Source organism: Myodes glareolus, chromosome 9 (genome assembly GCF_982192425.1).
Source record: "Myodes glareolus chromosome 9, mMyoGla1.1, whole genome shotgun sequence".
In the NCBI taxonomy this organism is placed as follows: Eukaryota; Metazoa; Chordata; class Mammalia; order Rodentia; family Cricetidae; genus Myodes; species Myodes glareolus.
Window position 1 is genome coordinate 15,923,755 of NC_142034.1, and position 20,665 is coordinate 15,944,419.

A 20,665-nucleotide genomic window follows, 5' to 3' on the forward strand; every position below is an offset into this window, starting at 1 on the left:
TATTAGGACTCCCTTTGTCCTGGGAGAGTAAAAGAAGAGTCTGATCTCCTTTTCTGCCCACCTGGGAAGCTCCGTTTCCACCTCAGATCTTCTGAGCCTGCACACAGGGAAGGGTTCTGTCTTAAAATTGGCCCCATCATCCACTTGAGAGCTGATCTGAAATCTTCAAAATCTCAGATAAGGGGTTTTATTCTGCTTGGTCTGGGCCTCTGAAGCAAGGGGCTCAGCTGTGGGCCAGGAAAAAGGCCACAGGTTGCATTCTCTGTCAGTCAGAAGTCACTTTGGTGGGCGAATAGGGAACCCTAGGTTACAGGCTCTCCCCTATAGCTCTTTTGAGCTGACATAGCTGTACACAATGGGGCTGAGTTGAACCAAGGATGGAGCTGTGGCCCCAGGGTTAGAAGGGCTGTGGTCCATGAGTCTCTGGTTAGTCTGCGTTTTCTTAATGGTCTAATTTTCTTGGCAACTCATGGAGGTAGACTATGTGTTCCTTCAAGCCATCCCCACTTAAGGATGCTATTTCTGAGCCTCCGAAAGATGGGATTCAGCCTGGAAAGCAAGGGTTTGTCAGCACTGCGATCTGATCTCCACTACCTAAAACCCGGATGTCTGTCTGTCTGGGGTTTATCTTTTGCTTTGCTTTGTGCAGTCTGGTTTAAGCCAAGAGTCTCACAGTGTAGTCTAAGGTAGTCTTGGACTTACTGGGTAGTTCAAGCTGCTTTTGAACTCTAAATCCTGCTGCCTTAGTCTCCCTAGTGCTGGGGTCACCGTTGTGTATCACCTGATGTCATTCATCTCTTTTAAGTCCTGGTTTGCTTTGTTTCTTGGGCCCTTCCCCCTCGATATAAGATGGAATGGTCCACAGATGCTGTGGCAAGGAGTAGGGTAAAGTTGAGATTGAAGTAGAGGCGGTGACTTGCTTGTCCTGTCTACAGGGGTTAGTGAGTGACAAGGGTGGTCAGTCCTACCCACCTTTATAATTTAAGCTTCTCCCCCATCTACTCCCCATCCCAGCCATGCCCCCCTATTCTCTGTCTTTCACACAGGGTGTCGTGTACCTCAGACTCGCTATGTAACTGAGGATGACATTGAGTTTCAGGTCCTCCTGCTTTTGACTTCCAAGGACTGAGATTATAGGCACACAGCACATCAGGTTTATGCCGTGCTGGGGAGCAAACCAAGGGCTTTAAGTGTGTTAACCAAACACTCTACCAACTGAACTACAACCTAGCCATCCCCCATCTCCTGTCTGGGTTCTGCTCTGCCAACCCTAGAGGATTTTTTGCATCTCAAGATCCCATAGTCTGTTTTCCGTGGTACCCACTACTCTCTCACCTCTTTCTCTGCTCCAGACGACACCAGCTATAAGAAAAAGGAGGCAAATGGGGGGCAACAGGCTGAGAGTGCTTTATTGGAACAGCTAGGGGCCACAACCTTTCTGAAAGATGAGCCTTCTTAGAGGGTAGTGTGTGTGTGTGTGTGTGTGTGTGTGTGTGTGTGTGTAGCTACCAGGCAGTTACAGCAACTGTTTTTGTGGTTGGACTGGAAGCAGGGTGGGTACTTTTCGATAACCAGACATATTGTTTCTGCAGGCGAAGTTGAAAGGGCAGGCTAGGGGCTGAGCCATTCTTTATTGCTCAGTACAGCCTGACTCAATTCCTCATGACCTGAATATATAGCTATTATGCTATATACCCCAACTCTGGGAGGGTGAAAAGAAGAAGGGAGAGGGGCTGGAGTGGGGGGTTGTCTTCCAGTTGGAGGGCAGTGATGATCTCAGTGAAAGGAGCGTGTTAAAGTCCCTTCCATGACATAGGGTCTGATAGTGCGGGGCCATGGAGAATCGAGTGACCCTCTGGGAGGTGAAAGCTTTGAAAGTCTTTGTTGGAGGAACTTGGTGACAACTGGAAAGGCCAGGGACAAAAGATAAAGTTAAGTACAATCATGAAGATTGGATCTGCCAAGGGGTTGCCCACTGCCCCCAAGCAGTCTGGGCAATCTTCCTGAGAATATTGCCTACCTTTTCCCCATGTTTGATTCTTTCTAAGAATTGTTCAGCATTTTCCCGCACTAGGCCATGCTGGTTTGCATCAAAACAGCCCCTCTGCCCCTAGGTAGGCACAGGTGCCTCCCTTTTGGCCATCATTACTGAAGACTGGTCTTCTGTGGCTTTGTGGGACCACTGCAGCCAGGGGATTTGATTTCATAAGGCGACTGTGATTTGTTGTACCAAGATCAGGTGTTGCTTAGCCTGATTGGTCAGTTGGCTGGGTTACCTGTTGGGGCCCTATCGCTTGTTGTAGAATCAGAGCCACGGGGGGTTGGGGGCGCACATGGAAACACTTGTTTCGTTACAGGGGGAGGCTCAGAGGGTAAAATAAGAACTGGGTGGGGATAACGAGGAGGGGTTTTGACTGGGAGAAGCGCCAGAGTGGGGTGGACCTAAAAGCCCGTTTCCTGGAGAAGAGGTAGGGCTGAATTTTTGCCTGGTACCTGTGTCTTCGGGTCCCATCTCAAACCATCTGGGCTTTGCTGGTGTGGAAGCAGCATCCTTCTTGGGGGGACACACATCCCACCCACAGCCGTCATCAAGTTCGGTTGCAGAACACTAAATGGTTGGTCCTGAAAGATGTTAAGCTGATCTGACATTTCTCTTAGGTGTTTGAGAACTGTTGAGACAGCAAGGTTAATTCATGCAGAAAAGACTTCAGTCTGACTGTCCTAGTTCTGAGTACCCAAAACAGAGTGCAGCATGGCAAGAAGAGGGATGAGCTGGATGGAGCTGGCTCCCCCGTCAGAGGTCACTTGAACTGCTTGTAAGGGTTTAGTGAGCAGATTTCTCTTGGAGTTGACAAAAGGGACAATATAGAAAGGACAGCGGCTCGAGAGGAGGCTCCACCCAGGAGGGCCTCAATAAGACTCAACAGACAGCAAAGATCCGGACAAAAGTTGGGAGGTCATAACTGTACAACCTTACGGGGAACATTAAGAGTCAAAGTTTACACCAGCCAGTCCCTTTCTTGGATTCCCAGAGAAGGTTTTTTATCCCTCCAAGGAAGGTTGTGGAAAGAGATCTCCCCAGCTAACCCCTCAGATAGGAAGGATCAACACCAGGGGTAAGCAAGCCAGGCTCCACCTCCCAGGCCACCAAGTGGAGTATGTGAAAGGCATGTCTTACTAGTTTATTCTGTGTTGCCCAGTCCGCAAGTCAGGTCCCAGCCAAGGACGTGACTCTTGTCCCTCCTTCTGTCTTAGACTCCTGGGCCATTTCTAGCTCTCACCTCACCACAGCCCGCCTGGGTTCATTTTAGGAGATGACTTCAGCTCCATCTTCATCTAGAAAACAGTGGGCCTGGAGGGAACTCCCTGAACTTCCCGCCCAGCCCTAGTTGCTGGCTAATCTGCTTCCCCACCCATCCTGCTGCCTCTTCTATTGGTTTCAGAGTGCAGGTCCATTCTGCAGGGTGGTCAGGGCCCCTGCTGGGCCACCTGTGCCTGAGCCCATCCCCTCCCTCACCATGACGACCTCACTGATACATTTATTCCGGTCTCATTTAAAAGTCTCTGCTTTACTTCCGGTTCCTTTCTCTGCATAGGCAAACCCAGCTAACGGCTATTGTTTTTACAGAAAAAAACACCCATATACAAACTGCCCACCCCCAGTTACTACCATTCTTCGTGGAACTTCGAGGCTGGTTTAGAATGGCCAGTCTCTGCTTCCTCCTGTCACGGCCTCCCTGCCGACAATCTCTGCTCCCTAAGGAGTCACCAAAGCCCTCCTGATGCCAAGTCTACTCATCCTGGAACTTTTGCTACCCTTGACTAAAGATCACACCCGGAATTCGGCTTCTCTGACCTAGGATTTCCTTCCTGGCATTTTCTCTTTCTTAGTAAGCCCTCCTTTCTCTGACCTGGGTCTGAATCTAGATGCCATCCCACCCCCACTCCTCTGGAGCTCTTGGTAACAGTTTCTCCGTAGCCAGTCTTCCTCCTCAGCATGCCAGGCCTTCATGGTTTCCTTCAGTACCAAGGTTTTGTCTCCTTTCTCAGCTTTTACCTGGCATTCTCTGGAACCAAGAACCTGACTTCTACTTTTCCATATTCAACCAAATTAGGCATTAAAAATGTGGTAAAATATAAGCAATATAATATTTTTTTCTTTACATTGTCATTTATTTATTTTTGAGGCAGGGTCTCGCTGTATAGCCCTGGCTGACCTGGGACTTGCTATGTAGATCAGTCTGTCCTGGAACTCACAGAGATCTGCCTGCCTCGGCTTCCTAAGTGCTGAGATTAAAGGTGTGTGCTACTTTGCCAGATTTTAAAACGGATTGTTAGTGACATTTAGAGCGTTTATAGCACTGTGTAGTTCTAGAATTAATTAATTAATTATTGAGAGAGGGTTTTCTATATAGCCTTTTCAGAGCCTGTCCTGGAACTAGTTGTTGTGACCAGGCTAGCCTTGAACTCACAGAGATCTGCCTGTCTCTGCTTCCCAAGTGCTGGGATTAAAGGTATGCGCCACCATTGCCTGGCTAATTCTAGAATATTTTATCACTCTAGAAATGAAGCCTCTTTGTTTGCCGTGACAGTCTTGTACGCCTCTGATTCAGCCCCACCTGCCTGCCCTGCCTCAGCCACTTCCATCTGAACCACCCCAGGTTGCTTACTGCCCTGGAGTCTGAGGCCTTGGTGATCTTTCTAGAACCTTCATCCATCCTGCTCCCCGGTCCTGACCCGCCCAACCCTTCTTCCCCACATTCTGCTTCCCTCTTAGAACTGTCATGTCCGGAACACACAGGTTTCTCATGCCGCTGTACCCTGGTACATGTTGTTCTGAAAGACCCACAGCTGGCCTGCCTGTGACCTAGTAGACCAAATCCCTGGGGGCCTGTCCTGCACACCACACGTATCCTTGGGCTGTCTTGAGCAAACCCTCCCTCTCAACATCACTGACATGACTGAACTCTAGCCAACTACCTACCAGCTTGTGGTGTCTCAGACGGGGTCATATCTTATTTTCCTCAGATACCCAGCGCCTGGCGCAGGTGTACAATGTCACATGACTGGGGGAACTTGAAATGAACTTGGAGCTGCTTGAGAATGCCATGGGCAGATGGGTCAGCATGTTCTCTGATAACACAGACATTTCCTCAGGGACTCCACGTGTCCAGGAGCTTTGTAATTTTCCTGACAATGGCGGGCAGTGCCTCCTCCTTCCCTCCAGCTCTGAGTCATTTCCAGGTTGAGAACCAGGTGGCTGGCTGGAGGTGGCGGTGGGACTCATCTTGCTAAGGGGCCTTGATTTTGGAAGGGGTCCCCATCATTTTAGTGTTTGACATTGTGTCTTTTGGTTGTTGGTTTTTGAGACAGGATTTCCCTGTGTTGCCCTGGCTATCCTGGAACTCTGTAGACCAGGCTGGCCTTGAACTCACAGAGATCTACCTGCCTTTGCCTCTGAGTGCTGGGATTAAAGACGTGTGCCACCACCGCCTGACTTGGCATTGTGAAGGCTTTGTTACCCTAGTCTCTTTTCATCAACCTCTCTCTCAGATCTCTTTAGGCTGTTTTGACCCCTGCGACCTCTGCTCTCCACAGCAGTCTTGAGCAATTTAAGGCTTATTGAGGGGAATGAAAGGAGAGGACCCCCCAGAAAAATACATTTGTGCATAACAGGAGTTCTGTGGGACATCGCCGATGTCATTTGCACCTCCCAGAGCCAAGCACCCCTGGCCATGCCAGTTAGACTCTGTGCAGCAGTCTAGGGCATTTCTGCTCAGGGAACAGAATTTCTGTTTTATAGACATGGAGAATTCTCAAGACTGGCTATTGCCTTACTTTTTGTTTGCTTGATTTTGTATTTTGCAAAACAAAACCAAAGACCAAGCCAGGTGGTGGTGGTACTGTTAGGAATATTTCTTAACATTGGCTCCCTGCCAATGCAAAATTCCCAATCAAACCAAACCAAAACAAGCCAAATTAAGAAATATCTAGGTTTAATGGGAGATCTGCGCTCTTGGGTGGCCCTGAGGGGGAACCGGAAAGCCGCGACCCTGGGAGGAAGAAAGGGAGATCACGTGTTCCTCTTTTTTTTTGGGTGTGTGTGTGGGGGGGGGGGGGGAATCACTTAAATACCCTGGGGAGTGGTCCTGGCCTGCTGGGATTTGGAGTCCAGACCAGGCCTGGGGGCTGGGATGGATACTAGGGACTGGGACCTACGTTCCCAACTTGACATAGACCACACAGGGTGATGCATGCCTGTTAGAGATGGGAGATCATAAAATTCAAAACTCAAGCTAATCCTTGGCCGTAGTGGGCTCTAGCCACTGGTTTACAGAACCGTTTGTTCCAAGATAGCCGGGGCTACACACAAAACCCTGCCACAAACAAACAAACAAACAATAAAATTACCGCCCACGTGAGGCCTGCAGGCACAGTACTGTTGTCACATTTACTTGGGAAGGTGAATCTGGGAGGCTGCACATTCTAGGGTTACCAAGATCACAGGGAGGAGTGGCCAGCCAAACCGGGCCACTCAGTGTTAGCAGAACATCAAAGGGGGTTGGGAGAGGGGTGGGATGGCTCATGTGTAGTCCCAGTACTTGGGAAGCTAAGGTAGATTATGAAGAGTTTGAGGCTAGCCTGAACTACATAGCAAGATAGTCTTCCAATAAACAAATAGACATGTTTTGAAAACAAACTTAAATTATCCCAAGACTCAGTGGCTGAAAGCCACCCAATCTTGGGGTGACGACTCTGGGTCTCACGTGCTGATCAACAAACTTTTGGTCAAGGTCAAAGTTATTTCCTCACGTTCTGACTGAGCCTGGGCCACCTGCTTCTGAGCTCACTCTTGGCTCCTTCCGGTGAGACATCCCCCCCCTTCTCTATGCTACTCCTGTGGGATGTGAGGGCGAGCCCAGTGCCAAGGTCCTGGAGGGGCGAGCTTGTCTAAATGGAAGATCTGTAACTGACCTCAGAAGGAATCTCCCGACTCTGTGGGAGTCACATAGGTAGTCCCGGTATAAAGCAGGAGGTGTGGCAAGCAGGGACAAGGGGTCGTTTTGAAGGCTGACTAGAGCAGGTTGGTTGCCATGATGCTGTGAACATTTGTTGTGCCCATGTTGTCTGTTAGGGTGAGGGCTTGGGCTGGGCTCATTCTGGAAATGTTTCTTTTCTTTCTTTTTAATTCTTAGTACTTTTTTTTTTAGTGTATGTGTGCGCGTGTGTGCGTGTGTGCGCACTATGATGTGCTTGTCGAGGTCAGAGGTCAACTTGCAGGAGTTAATTTTTTCCTACCACGTGGGTCCTAGAGATCCCCAGACTCACTCGGTCAATCAGGCACAGCAATAAATAACCTTTGCTGAGTTATCTCAACAGCCCTATTTTTATTTTATTATTTTTACATTTTTTATATCTATGGGCATTTTCCCTCACATGTGAAGCATGTGCCTGAAGTGCCCATGGAGGCCAGAAGAGAGCATTGAATCTTCTGGAACTGTAGGCCCGACTGGCTCTTGGCGGTCCTCCAGTCTGCCTCCTGAGTGCTAGGATTAGATAGAAGTGTGTGTCACTGTACCCGGTTCCTTAAGTTTTCTGCAGTGTTTCCCCGTCTTCTATCCTGCAGTGTTCCTGCTGGCGGGCAACACAAAGTTCTTTCCGGTGAGCCACGTGAGCCTTGCACAAGTGGGTGTGTGCTAGAGAACTCAGCCACGGTGACAGACATCAGCCTCACCACAAAAGCCACTCTTGCCAAGCATGGCGGTGCACACCTTAATCCCAGCATTTGGGAAGCAGAGACAGGTAGACAGACCTCTGTGGATCCAAGCCTGGTCTACAGAGTGAGTCCCATGCCAGCCAGGGCTACATAGTGAGTGAGTCCCTGTCTTAAAAAAAAAAAAAAAAAAAAAAAGCCACACTTGGAGCTTTAGTTGAATTTGCTTTGAACTTTTCTTTCTTTCTTTCTTTCTTTCTTTCCTTTTTTTTTTTTTTTTTTGAGACAGGTCCTTTCTGTCTAGCCCTTGCAGCCCTACCTCACTATGCCCACCTCTGGATGTTTTATGTCTTTAAAGCTTGTGGACAGTTTTATCAGCATTTGGAAGAAAGAAAAAAAAAAAACGACAGTGGCAGAGCTATAAAAGTTCAGGGAAATGGAGAGAGAGAAAGCCAGGCCTTTTGCAGTTGGGGTGGGGCAGGCAAACAGCAAGAGGGCGAGGGGCAGGAGAGGGGGACTTCAGAGCCTGAGTGAGAAGCTCACAGTGGCCAGGAAAACACTCCCAGACTTTGCTCAGCACCGGGGAGAAAAGGAAATAGAAGAGGAAGGACTTTTACAAGGGCCAAATGGTGGGACTCGTCTGTGAAATGGCTCTCAGCAGCTGCCCCGAGGAAAAGTTTATCTCATTAAGGGGGATAATTAGCTCTCACCTGTCCTAGAAAGGCTTTAGATGAGGCAGATTTCCCGGAGGGAGGCACTCCTGGCAGTTCAAGCAGTTCCTGGAGATTCTGGAGATTCAGGGTGATTAACCCAGTGTTAATCAACCGGTGAGAGAGAGGTGGCTCAATAGTTAAGCGTTCTAATTGCTTTTGAAGAAAACAGGAGTTTGGTTCTTAGCACCCATGTTGGAAAGTTTGCAGCTGTCTGTATAGCCAGTTCCAGGGGACTTGATACCCCCTTAGCCTCCTTGGACAGTACACTAATGTACATAACTCATACACGGGTATACACTCATACACATGATAATTTTTTTAACAAAGTACCAATAATATGTAATGTTTTGTTTGAACTTAACTTTTTAATTTTTTAAAAGATTTATTTACTTATTATGCACACAGTGTTTGGCCTAAATGTCTGCCTGCAGGCCATAAGAGGGCACCAGACCTCATTACAGATGGTTGTGAATCACCATGTGGTTGCCGGGAATTGAACTCAGGACCTCTGGAAGAGCATGTATTGTGTGTATGTGTGTGTGTGTGAGAGAGAGAGAGAGAGAAAGAGAGAGAGAGAGAGAGAGAGAGAGAGAGAGAGAGAAAGAGAAGGGATTATCCACCAGGTCTAGGCCCCTTTAGTACTGAGCTCCCTGCCTCAGTCATTGTCCAAGGTAAAAACGCGGAGGTAGGGGAGTAAGGTGAGGTTGGGTGAAGCGTGGCTCAGTGCCAGAGTGCTTGCCTAATGTTCAAAGCTTTGATTCTCCAGCAACCAAGAAAAGAAAATTCCCTTGAGCCGGGCGGTGGTGGCACACACCTTTAATCCCAGCACTCGGGAGGCAGAGGCAGGCAGATCTCTGTGAGTTTGAGGCCAGCCTGGTCTACAAGAGCTAGTTCCAGGACAGGCTCCAAAAGCTACAGAGAAACCCTGTCTCAAAAAAAAAAAAAAAAAGAAAGAAAGAAAGAAAGAAAGAAAGAAAGATCCCATTTCAGCATATAGAAGCAGAAAGCCTACAGGAATACAAAACAAAACCTTTCAATTAGCCAGACTTAGGGTGCACACCTTTGAGCCCAACACTTGGGGAGATAGAGGCAGGCAGATGTTTGAGTTGGAAGCCAGCTTGGTCTACAGAGCAAGTTCCAGGACAGCCAGGGCTATACAGAGAAACCCTGCCTTGAAAAACATGATGATGATGATGATGGTGATGATGACGGTGATGATGACGGTGATGACGGTGATGACGCTACCCTCTCAACTCCACCCAGCTAAGGGCTATGGACACAGGCCTTTGACGAGAACATGCCTATCTTTCCACACTTGGTACTTGAGCCCAGCCTGAGGCCTAGGTGGCCCCAGTGGGCAGCTTATATAGAATATTGTCCAAACAGTAGCCCATAATTGGGATGGAGACCACACATCAGTATGAACAGATCTGGGAGCCTATTTATTTCTGTCAGTCCTGGGGAATCGAACCTAGGACCTTAGACATGCTAGGCATGTGGTCTACTGCTAGCTACATTTAGATATTAGGATGTTACAGATCCTTCCTCGTGAAATTAATCTCTAGAAATAGAGAAGATATGAAACTTTAAAACTCTCATTTATTCCGTGACGGAGATAACCCATAGATTCCAGCTACTGTTTCCTAAGCATTTGCCTGGTGCCGAGGTTGATGCTGTATCTCCAATGGCAGAGAGGCTGTCTGGCGCCGAGGTTGATGCTGTATCTCCAATGGTAGAGAGGCTGCCTGGTGCCAAGGTTGATGCTGTATCTCTAATGGTAGAGGGCTTGCCTGGTGTGCTCAAAGCTCCAGTTAAGTCCTCAGCACCTCATAAACCAGGTGTGGTGACCCCTGCCTGTAAGCCAGCACTTGGGAGGTGAAGGCAGGAGGATTCAAACTTTAAAGTCATCCTCCACTACAGAGGTGGAGGCCAGCCTGGGCTGAGTGGGATCCAGCGCTATCAGATTAGAGGAACTGACTGCCCTGCTCAAGGCAAAAGTGGTCTGCGGCTCTTCAATTCCAGATAGGCTTGTTTCTCTCTCTGTCCTTTTCTTTTTTCTTTTGGTTTTTCAAGACAGGATTTCAGAAAGAGGTCACGTCCTGAGAATTTTGCATTTTACATATTTTACCGGAGCATTTTTGAATTTCTTGTTTTTTTATATGTGTATTTACTAGGAGTAGCTACTTTCCTTTCATCTTTCCCTTATTTATGGTCACATTGTTCTGTGGAACATGCACCCTAAAACCTTCATGAAGAAGCAAGCAGGGCATGGGCAGTAGGCCCTCAGGTGAGGAGCTGGCATGTGTGGGGACTTCCGGTTAGTTAATCCCCCACTCTTTCCTTTCCTTTTTTGAAACAGGGTCTCACCTGCTGAACTTCACCCACTGAGCCCCAGCCCTTGCTTTCTGTGGTTTTTTGAGACAGGCTCAACATATAGCCCAGGTTAGCCTCAGACTTGCTAAGTAGCCCACACTGACCTCGAACTCCTGACCTTTGTCCCTCCACCGCACAAGAGTGGAGACTCGAACCAGGCATCACTCTGGGGGAACCAGCAAAACCCACTGGCGGATTAGGAAGCTAGAAATGAGTCAGCAATGCTTCAGAGGCACAGCTTTGTCTAGCGCTGGAATCCCAGCTCCCGGGTTCTGTTGTACTGGTTATTTTTCCTCTTTTCCTGGTGCTGGAGGCTAAACCCCAGGTTCACACATGCCAAGCAAATAGAATTATACTCTCTACCCTTCTATAAGCAATTTTGTTGGGTTTTTGGGGGGGGGTTGTTTGTTTGGGGAGTTGTTTGTTGTTTGCTTGTTTTAGGCATGGTCTTACTATGTAGCTCTGGCTGGCATGGAACTTGTTATATAGAGCAGGCTGGCCAACTCACCTGCCTCTGCCTCCTGAGTGCAGGCAATAAGGGTATGTACTACCATACCAAGTTTGTGTGTGTGTGTGTGTGTGTGTGTGTGTGTGTGTGTGTAGACAGGTTTTAGTTTCTTCTTTAAAAAAAAAAAGCTGGGCAGTGGTGGTGCACACCTTCAATCCCAGCACTCAGGAGGCAGAGGCAGACGGATCTCTGTGAGTTTGAGGCCAGCCTGGTCTACAAGAGCTAGTTGTAGGATACCTAGGGCTGTTACACAGAGAAACCGTCTCGAAAAACAAAACAAAGCAAAAAAAAAATTAAAAAGCGAGACAAGCACAGCCATTGCACACATGTGAGGGTCAGAGGATACCTTGAAGGAGTAGAGCCCCCCCCCCCCTCTCTCTCTCTCTCTCCACCATGTGGGTTCCAGGGGTCAAACTCGGGTCACCAGGCTTGGTGGCAGGTGCCTTTACCTGATAAACCATCTTGCCAGCCTTTCCTTTTTAAGCATACACTGGGGGAGTTTTTACCCAGGGTTTCATCATGCGTGCTAGGCAAACATCCTATCAACTAAGCTACGTCCCCAGCAAGGCAGGGTTTTATCATGTAGCTCAAGCGGAACTTGCAAACACAGCAATAATCTTGCCTCCGTTCCCTAAACGCTGCGTTTATGGGCATGCACCAGCCCCATCTGGGTTAGTCTGCTTAGGGTGACACAGCAAACACCATGGACTGGGTGGAACAAAGAGAAATGCGTTGTCCCTCAGACGGCTGTCAACTTGTGTTGACAAATCTGACTACTCCAGCCTCCCTTGGCCCTGGAAGACTGCCTCTCTCTGTCCTTTCTTGTTTTCCTTCTGTTGTAAAAATAGGATCTAGTATGTAGCCAGACTGGTCTCAAATCAAAGCGATGCTCTTGTCTCAGTCACCATATATACCGGTGTTAGCCACTAGCCCAACTTCCCAAGTCCTCACGTGAGATCTGTGTTCAGATGAGAACACAGATCCAGTGGATTAACGCCCACACTACCGGGCCTCATTTTAATTTAATTTAGTGGCCTTAGTATGGGTCTGAGGTTTACAGAGTCATATTCTACAAGACTGGAGGACAGGATTTTCACCTATCAGTTTGGCAAAGGAACAGAACTCAGCCCAGATTCCATCCATCGATCCGTCTGACTTGACACCTGTGGATTATCGAGGTGGTTCAAGAATGCTGCTTCCTAGACAGTAAGGAGATGCAGTCTATCATGTGACGGACATAGTAGTCATGACCTATGCATGGAGATTTTCCTCTCACCAGGGAATCCGGTAAGAACTGAGCTTCTAGGGGGCCTTATCTAAGCCTTTGGACCCTCCTTAGCTGGCATAACTTCTTTGTGCCTGCCTTAGCGAGGGTTTCTACTGTTGATGTTGTTGAGACACCATGACCACAGCAACTCTTATGAAGGAAAAACGTTTAACTGGGGGTGGCTTACAGTTCAGAGGTTTAGTCTGTTCCCATCTTGACAGTAAGTATGGCGACATGCAGGCAGACCTGATGTTGGGGAGGTAGCTGAGGGCTCTACCTCTGGATCCACAGATAGCAGGAGGAGAGAGTGAGCTACCAGCCATGTTTTGAGCTTCTGAGACCTCAAAGCCCACCTCCAGTGACACACATCCTCCAAATAAGCCACAACTATTCCAACAAGGTCACACCTCTCAATAGTGCCGCTCCCTATGAGCATGGGGGGGGGCATTCAAGTCCCCAAAGTACCCGATAACTTCCCCCACCATTTCTAGTCTCCAAATTTCTCCTAGCTATATACATTTTGGGTTTAACCTGGTCAGCTGCCAGGCTTGAAGGTGGCAACCTATGTGTGGTGTGTGGCGAGCTATCTCTGTGTAAACAGGCCAGAGGCGTAGCCAGCACCTTGTGTATGCCCCTAACTCACAGGGAACCTCCTCAGTTCCTAGTGCAGGGCTACAGGTGTGAGCCCACCACTATGTGCAGCTTTAAATGATCTTTTTTCCCCCTCTTTTGGTTTTTCAAGACAGGGTTTCAGCTTTGGAGCCTGTCCTGGAACTAGATTTTGTACAGTGAGTTCAAGGCCAGCCTGGTCTACAGAGTGAGTTCCAGGATAGGCTCCAAAGCTACAGAGAAACCCTGTCTCAAAAAATCAAAACAGAAAAAAAAGAGAAAGGAAGAAAGAAAGAAAGAAAGAGAGAGAGAGAGAGAGAGAGAGAGAGAAAAGATGGTTGGAGGGTCACCGCATGAGGAACTGGATTAAAGGGAAGGTTTAAACTGGATTAAACTGGAAAGGTGAGAACCACTGATTTAGGAAGTGAAGGCAGGAGGACCAGAAGTTCACTTGTCCTCAGCTAGAGACATAAAACTACTAAAAAAAGAAGAAGTGGTTTCTGGTGACACCTCTGTACCCACTAAAGGGCAAACACCAGCTGGCCACAGCATAGGGGGTTTTATTTGTTTTACTTAAAGACATCTATTTTGGGTAATGACTATTTTGTTGTTTTTTTTTAATTTTTATAATTTTTTTATCTTTTTTATTTTATGTGCATTGGTGTGAAGGTGTCAGGTCCCCTGGAACCAGATTTTCAGACAGTTGTGAGCTGCCATGTGGGTGCTGGGAATTGAACCCGGGTCCTCTGGAAGAGCAGTCAGTGCTCTTAACCGCTGAGCCATTTCTCCAGCCCCTGTTTTTTGTTTTTTGAGACAGTTTCTCTGTGTAGCTTTGGAGCCTGTCCTGGAACTCGCTTTGTAGACCAGGCTGTCCTCAAACTCACAGAGATCCACCTGCCTCTGCTTCCCAAGTATTGGGATTAAAGGCGTGCGTCACCACTGCCTGTCTATGAGTGGTTTTGTTTTGTTTTGTTTTTGCTTGTTTTTCCCCCAATGAGCTTTCTGAACCCTTTTTGCTTGTTTTTTTTCCCCCTAATGAGCTTTCTGAACCCTTCCTCTGAGCTCTAACTCTAGCCTCAATATACATTTTTGTTGTGGTTCTAGAGGTCGAACCCAGGCCATTACACATGTTAGGCAGCACCCCACCCCTGAAGTGCAGCCCCAGCCCTTCCTCAACACATTCATTCATTTGTTTGTTGGAGATTTTAGAATTTCCCTGACTTTCCTGAAACTCACTATGTAACCTAGACTGGCCTAGAACTTGCTACAGTCCTACTGTTCTCTCTCTCTCTCTCTCTCTCTCTCCCTCTCCCTCTCCCTCTCCCTCTCCCTCTCCCTCTCCCTCTCCCCCACGTTTGTTTGTTTGTTTGTTTTACTTCATCTCACTCTGGGACCTGGGCTGACCTTGAACTCATAGCAATTCTCCTGCCTCAGTCTTCCAAATGCTGGGGTTTATAAATGTTAGCCCCCACATCTGACCAGGACTGGACCTTAATTTTGTGTGGTGTGTTCTGTATTCTTCCACAGTGTCTTGACAGCAGTTACTAGAGAAAACATTTTAAATGTAAAAAAAAAAAATGAGACAAAAGAAGGAAGAGAGAGGGAGAAGAGAAGGGAACTTTGAAGAAGAGAGGTGAAGGAGGGAAGCAGGAAATGGGGGAGAGAAAGAAAGGGACAGCTAGAACCTTGCTGGTCCCATGAGGTCTGGGAGCGGGTGGAGCATTCCAGGGCACATCTGACTTTAGGATGGAGCATCAACTGTTTATTAAGCCACTACTGTGTATCACGTTGTACGGCATACCGACTGCCCACTCTCCTATGTATCTGTCACAACAACTTATGAATTCTTTTTTATTTGTTTGCTTGTGGCAGGGGGGTTTCTTTGTGTAGTCCTGGCTGGCCTGGAACTCACTCCCGCAGACCAGGCTGGCCTTGAACTCACAGAGATCTGCATGCCTCTGCCTCCTGAGTGCTGGGATTAAAGGCATGAGCCACCATTACCTGGCTATGAATTCTTTTTTTAAAGACTTATTTTGTGTATGGGGTGTATGTGTGTATTATGTGTGTGTGTGTGTGTAATTTGTTTGGTGTGTATGTAGTGTGCGTTTATGTGTGATGTGTGTGTGCGGTGTGTGTGTGTATGTGGGTGTGTATCTGTGGTGTGTGTATATGGTATGTATATCCATTTGTCCACCTCTGGATGATGCTGTTTCTTTGGTAACAATGTCTGCTTTGCCTTTAGCTTTCACCATTAACACCATCCAGATGGACAGCCTGCCCTCCTGGAAGGTACAGAACGGGCACAACCTGACCCTGCAGTGTCTTGTGGATATCAGCACCACATCGAAAGTCAGGCCTCAGCACCTGGTGCTGTTCTATAAGGACGACGTGCTGGTGTACAATGTCTCCTCCAGGGAGCACACAGAGAGCTTCTTTATTCCCCAGGCTCGGGTCTTCCACTCGGGGATGTACAAATGCACCGCGATCCTGAACAACAAGGAGAAAACCACTCCTGAACACGAGGTGTTGGTGATAGGTAAGCCCTGGGGTTTGAACATGGGTAAGCACGAATACTATCTGGGAAGGGGCTGTACCCTGGTTTACCTGTCCGTCACTCACCCTTCCCACTCACTACCTGGCATTCTCCTAAACTTTAGGGCAGACAGGAGGATCTCTGGGGGAGAGAGCAGACAGTAGGCTCCCTGGGGAGGGCAGACGGGAGGATTCCAGGGGTTTACTGGTCAGCCAGCCTAGTTGAATCATTGAGATCCAAGTGCAGTGAGAGATTTCAAAAAGTAAGGTGGAGAGCATCTTACTGAGGAAGATGCCCAACATTGGCCCGTGGCCTTCACATGCATCTACAGACACACACACACACACACACACACACACACACACACACACACAGAGACAGACAATTAAAACATCAGCTGTAGTAATATTATTGTATACTAACTTTTTAAAAAAGTTTTTGAGACAGGGTTTCACTATGTAGGCCTGGCTGTCCTGGAACTCACTCTGTAGACCAGGCTGGCCTCGAACTCACAGAGATCCGCCTGCCTCTGCCTCCCAAGGGCTGGCATGAAAGGTCTGCGACATCACAACCGGGTTTTTTTTGTTTTGTTTTGTTTTTGAACTGTACTGGTTGGGAACCGAATTGCACCACCTTTGGAAGGAGACTGTAAACCATTGGAAACACCAACCTATTCTATCTATAGAGTACCTAGTATCCAGTGCGGTGCCAGGCACACACATACCCAGTGATTACCTGGGGCATTGGGCTGAGTCTCCAGGAATTAAAGTCCACTGGCTGGTCAGCCACAATGACAGAGAAGGGAGACTGGGCCATAATGAGGAACTGATAACAACTGTACTTTCTCATTCTCCAAAGGTGTGCCCAACCCCACGGTGACACTGGACAAAAAAGAGGTGACAGAAGGTGGAGTTGTGACAGTCAATTGTTCTGTGAAAGAAGAAAAGCCACCGATATATTTCAAAATAGAGAAAGTAGAACTGGATACAAAAGCTGTCAAGCAAAAGAGAGAGAAGAACTCGAAGCAGAATTCCGTGCAGATGGATTTCCCCATCGAGGAGCAGGACCACATGCTCGTGTTCCGCTGTAAAGCCACGATCATGTCCGGGATCACCCTGCAGACCTCGGAATTCACCAGGAGTGAATTGGTTACCGTGCAGGGTCAGAATCCTGCCCTCCTTACATTCTTTGCGGTGACAGGTTGCATGTAGCAAAAAGGAGCCCAGAATCAGAGAAGCTGAGCCTTCTTTTGGGGTGCCTGATGTCAGAATTTAAAACCTGGTAGCACAGACGGTCATTCGGCCCCAGTAAGGCAAAGGCAAGAAGATCGGGAGTTCAAGAGCTGTGAGATCCTTTCTCCCCAAAGCCGAATAAATGAATAAAATTAATTGAAATAAACAAACTAGAGAAAGAGGAACAGTAGCTGTGTGTGTGAAGGTGCAGGCCTGTAATTCCCACCTGCTCAGACAGCTGAAGCAGGAGGATTGAAAGTTCAAGGCTGCCCTCAGCTACAGATCAAGTTCAAGGCCACTCTGGGCAATTTAGTGAGACCTTCTATCAAAATAAAAATGAAAGACAGAACTAGAGATATGGCTAAGTGGTAGAACGACTGACTAGCATTTAGGACAGCCTGAGTCCATTTATGGAGGGGGAACAGTTTTAGTGGGGAGGGGAGGGAGGAGAGCCAAAGAGCCCAAAAGGGTAGGGGAGATATGTCGATCAGTAAAGGCATGTAAAGTCAGGTATGGTGGAACAGTCTTGTAATCCCAGCCCTGGGGAACCAGAGAGAGACAGATTCTTGATACTCCATGACTACTCAGCCTAAGTCTAGTTATCGAGTCCCAAGCCAATGAGAGATCTTGTCTCAAAAAACAAGGCAAGTGTGGCTGGAGAGATGGCTCAGTGGTTAGGCACACTGACTGTTCTTCCAGAGGACCTGGGTTGGATTCCTAGCACCGACATAGTGGCTCACAACTGTCTGTGACTCCAGTTCAAGGCATTGGATGCCCTGTTCTGGGCTTCATAGGCAGGAAGCATGCATACAGTACACAGACATATCTGTTTTGTTTTCACTGATTTTTATTGAGCTCTACATTTTTCTCTGCTTCCCCTCCTTGCCTCTCCCCTCCCCTCAACCCTCTCCCAAGGTCCCCATGCTTCCAATTTACTCAGGAGATCTTCTCTTTTTCTACTTCCCATGTAGATTAGATCTATGTAAGTCTCTCTTAGTGTCCTCATTGTCGTCTAAGTTCTCTGGGGTTGTGTTTTGTAGGCTGGGTTTTTTTGCTTTATGTTTAAAAACCATCTATGAGTGAGTAATGTGATAATTGTCTTTCTGGGTCTGGGTTACCTCACTCAAAATGATATTTTCTAGCTCCATCCAATTTCCTGCAAAATTCAAGATGTTGTTATGTTTTTCTGCTGGGTAGTACTCCATTGTGTAAATGTACCACATTTTCCTTATCCATTCATCAGTTGAAGGGCATTTAGGTTGTTTCCAGGTTCTGGCTATGACAAACAAAGCTGCTATGAGCATAGTTGAGCACATGTCCTTGTGGCACGATTGAGCATCCTTTGGATATAGACACCCAAAAGTGGTATTACTGGGTCTTGAAGAAGGTGGTTTCCTAATTTTCTGAGAAATTGCCACACTGACATCCAAAGGGATTGTACCAGCTTGCATTCCCACCAGCAATGTAGAAGAGTTTCCTTTTCCCCACAACGTCTCCAGCATAAGTTGTTATCAGTGTTTTTGATCTTGGCCATTCTTACAGGTGTAAGATGGAATCTCAGTGTTGTTTTGATTTGCATTTCTCTGATGACTAAGGATGTTGAACATTTCCTTAAATGTCTTTCAGCCCATTTTAGATTCCTCTGTTGAGAGTTCTCTGTATTCCATTTTTCTTACTGGATTATTTATTCTTTTGATGACCAATTTCTTGAGTTCTTTGTATATTTTGGAGATCAGACCTCTTTCTGATGTGGGGTTACTGAAGATCTTTTCCCATTCTTGTAGGTTGTCATTTTGTCTTGTTGACCATGTTCTTTGCTTTACAGAAGCTTTTCAGTTTCAGGAGGTCCCATTTATTAATTGTTTCTCTCAGTGTTTGTGCTGCTGGGGTTCTATTTAGGAAGTGGTTCCCTGTGCCAATGCGTTCAAGTGTACTTCCCACTTTCTCTAATATAAGGTTCAGTGTGGCTAGCTTTATTTTGAGGTCTTGATCCATTTGGACTTGAGTTTTGTGCGTGGTGATAGATACGGGTCTATTTTCATTCTTCTATATGTTCATATCCAGTTATTCCAGCACCATTTGTTAAATATGCTTTCTTTTTTTCCATTTGATATTTTTTGCTTCTTTGTCAAAAATCAGGTGTTCGAAGATGTGTGGATTAATATCCGGGTCTTCTATTCGGTTCCATTGGTCCTCCTGTCTGTTCTTATGCCAATACCAGGCTGTTTTCAGTACTGTATCTCTGTCAAGGATTGTGATGCTCCAGAAGTTCTTTTATTGTACAGGATTGTTTTGGCTAACCTGGGATTTTTGCTTTTCCATATGAAGTTGAGTACCGTTCTTTTGAGGTCTGTGAAGCTAGGATTTTGATGGGCATTGCATTGAATCTGTAGATTGCTTTTGGTAAGATTGCCATCTGTTTTGTTTTGTTAAGAAGATGAAGAAGAAGAATAAAAACAAAAGATATACCAGTGTCTGAGAAATGATATCATAAGGTGGACTTCTGGCCTTCACATACACACGCACCAGAAAACACCATCCCACCACTCACATACACACACACACACACACACACACACACACACAGTTCCTCCCACACAAATATTGGAGTCGAAAGTGCCCAGGTTTGAATTTGAGTCCAACTGGCTTATTGTCTACTTTCTTGTAGAGTCCTTCTCTACTCCCAAGTTTGACGTCAGACCTTCTGGAATGATCATAGAAGGAGACCAGGTCAACATTAAGTGCACAGTTCAAGTGACACACTTGGTCCAGGAATTTCCAGAAATTATAATCCAAAAGGACAAGGCTATTGTGGCCACCTCCAAACGGAACCATGAGGCTGTCTACTCAGTCATGGCCATGGTGGAGAACAGTGGTCGTTATACCTGCAAAGTGGAGTCTAACCGCATCTCCAAAGTCAGCAGCATCATGGTCAACATAACAGGTAAGGATGCTGAGGGAGAAGGCCGGCAAGCGGTGGACTCAAGAGGCAGTGGTGGCTAGATGTAGTTCCACATGTCTCTAATGCCAGTGTTTGGGAGGCCGAGGCAGGAGGATCGTGAGCTCAAGGCTAACCTGGGCTATTTAGTGAGACCCTATACTGCAATCCAAGGTGGCCAAGGAATGGCTCCTTTCCTGCCCCTGGTTGTCTTCGGTGTGTTTAGGCTGGGTGTTGGGGCCTCTGGGAGAGTCAACGTACAGCAGTTGGCTGTGGTGGCTGAGTGTTCAGGCTCTGGCACTGGTCCAACCCTACTCCCTCCTTCTGTGCCGAGCTCTTGAACCAGCCTCAGCTGTGTGAGATGCCATAGGATGGAAAGGTGATTGATTATCTTCGAGGACTGTCGCAGGGTTTGAATGAGATAGCTAGGTCTGCATTCAGTGACTATTAGCTCAGATCTCTACGGGTATATAGTTTTCTACTCTGCCCAACTCATCTTCATTATCTTTGTAAATTTTTTATTTTATTTTGCATGTGTGGATGTTTTGTTTACATGTAGATCTGTGCACCACTTGTTTGCTTGGGGCCCGTGAAGGCCAGAAGAGGATGGAAGCCATCCTAGAACTGGAGTTATAGTTGGGAGTCACGGTGTGGGCTCTAGGAATCAAACCTGAGTCCTCTGAAACAGTAGTGCTCTTTGGTTTTTTGTTTTGTTTTTTGTTTGTTTGCTTTTTGTTTTTGCAAGACAGGGTTTCTTTGTAGCTTTGGGACCTGTCCG

The 20,665-nt window shown here is 47.2% G+C and overlaps 1 protein-coding gene across 4 annotated transcripts in view; it reads left to right on the plus strand.

Moving 5' to 3' along the window:
- Positions 1 to 20,665, plus strand: part of Pecam1 (platelet and endothelial cell adhesion molecule 1) — an 80,351-nt gene that overhangs the window by 23,663 nt on the left and 36,023 nt on the right. For all 4 annotated transcript variants that reach the window (XM_048446014.3, XM_048446016.3, XM_048446017.3 and 1 more), the window contains exons 4-6: positions 15,427 to 15,720; positions 16,576 to 16,878; positions 19,618 to 19,893. In XM_048446014.3, the coding sequence (XP_048301971.2) occupies positions 15,427 to 15,720; positions 16,576 to 16,878; positions 19,618 to 19,893 (873 nt within the window). The remainder of the gene's footprint in view (positions 1 to 15,426; positions 15,721 to 16,575; positions 16,879 to 19,617; positions 19,894 to 20,665) is intronic.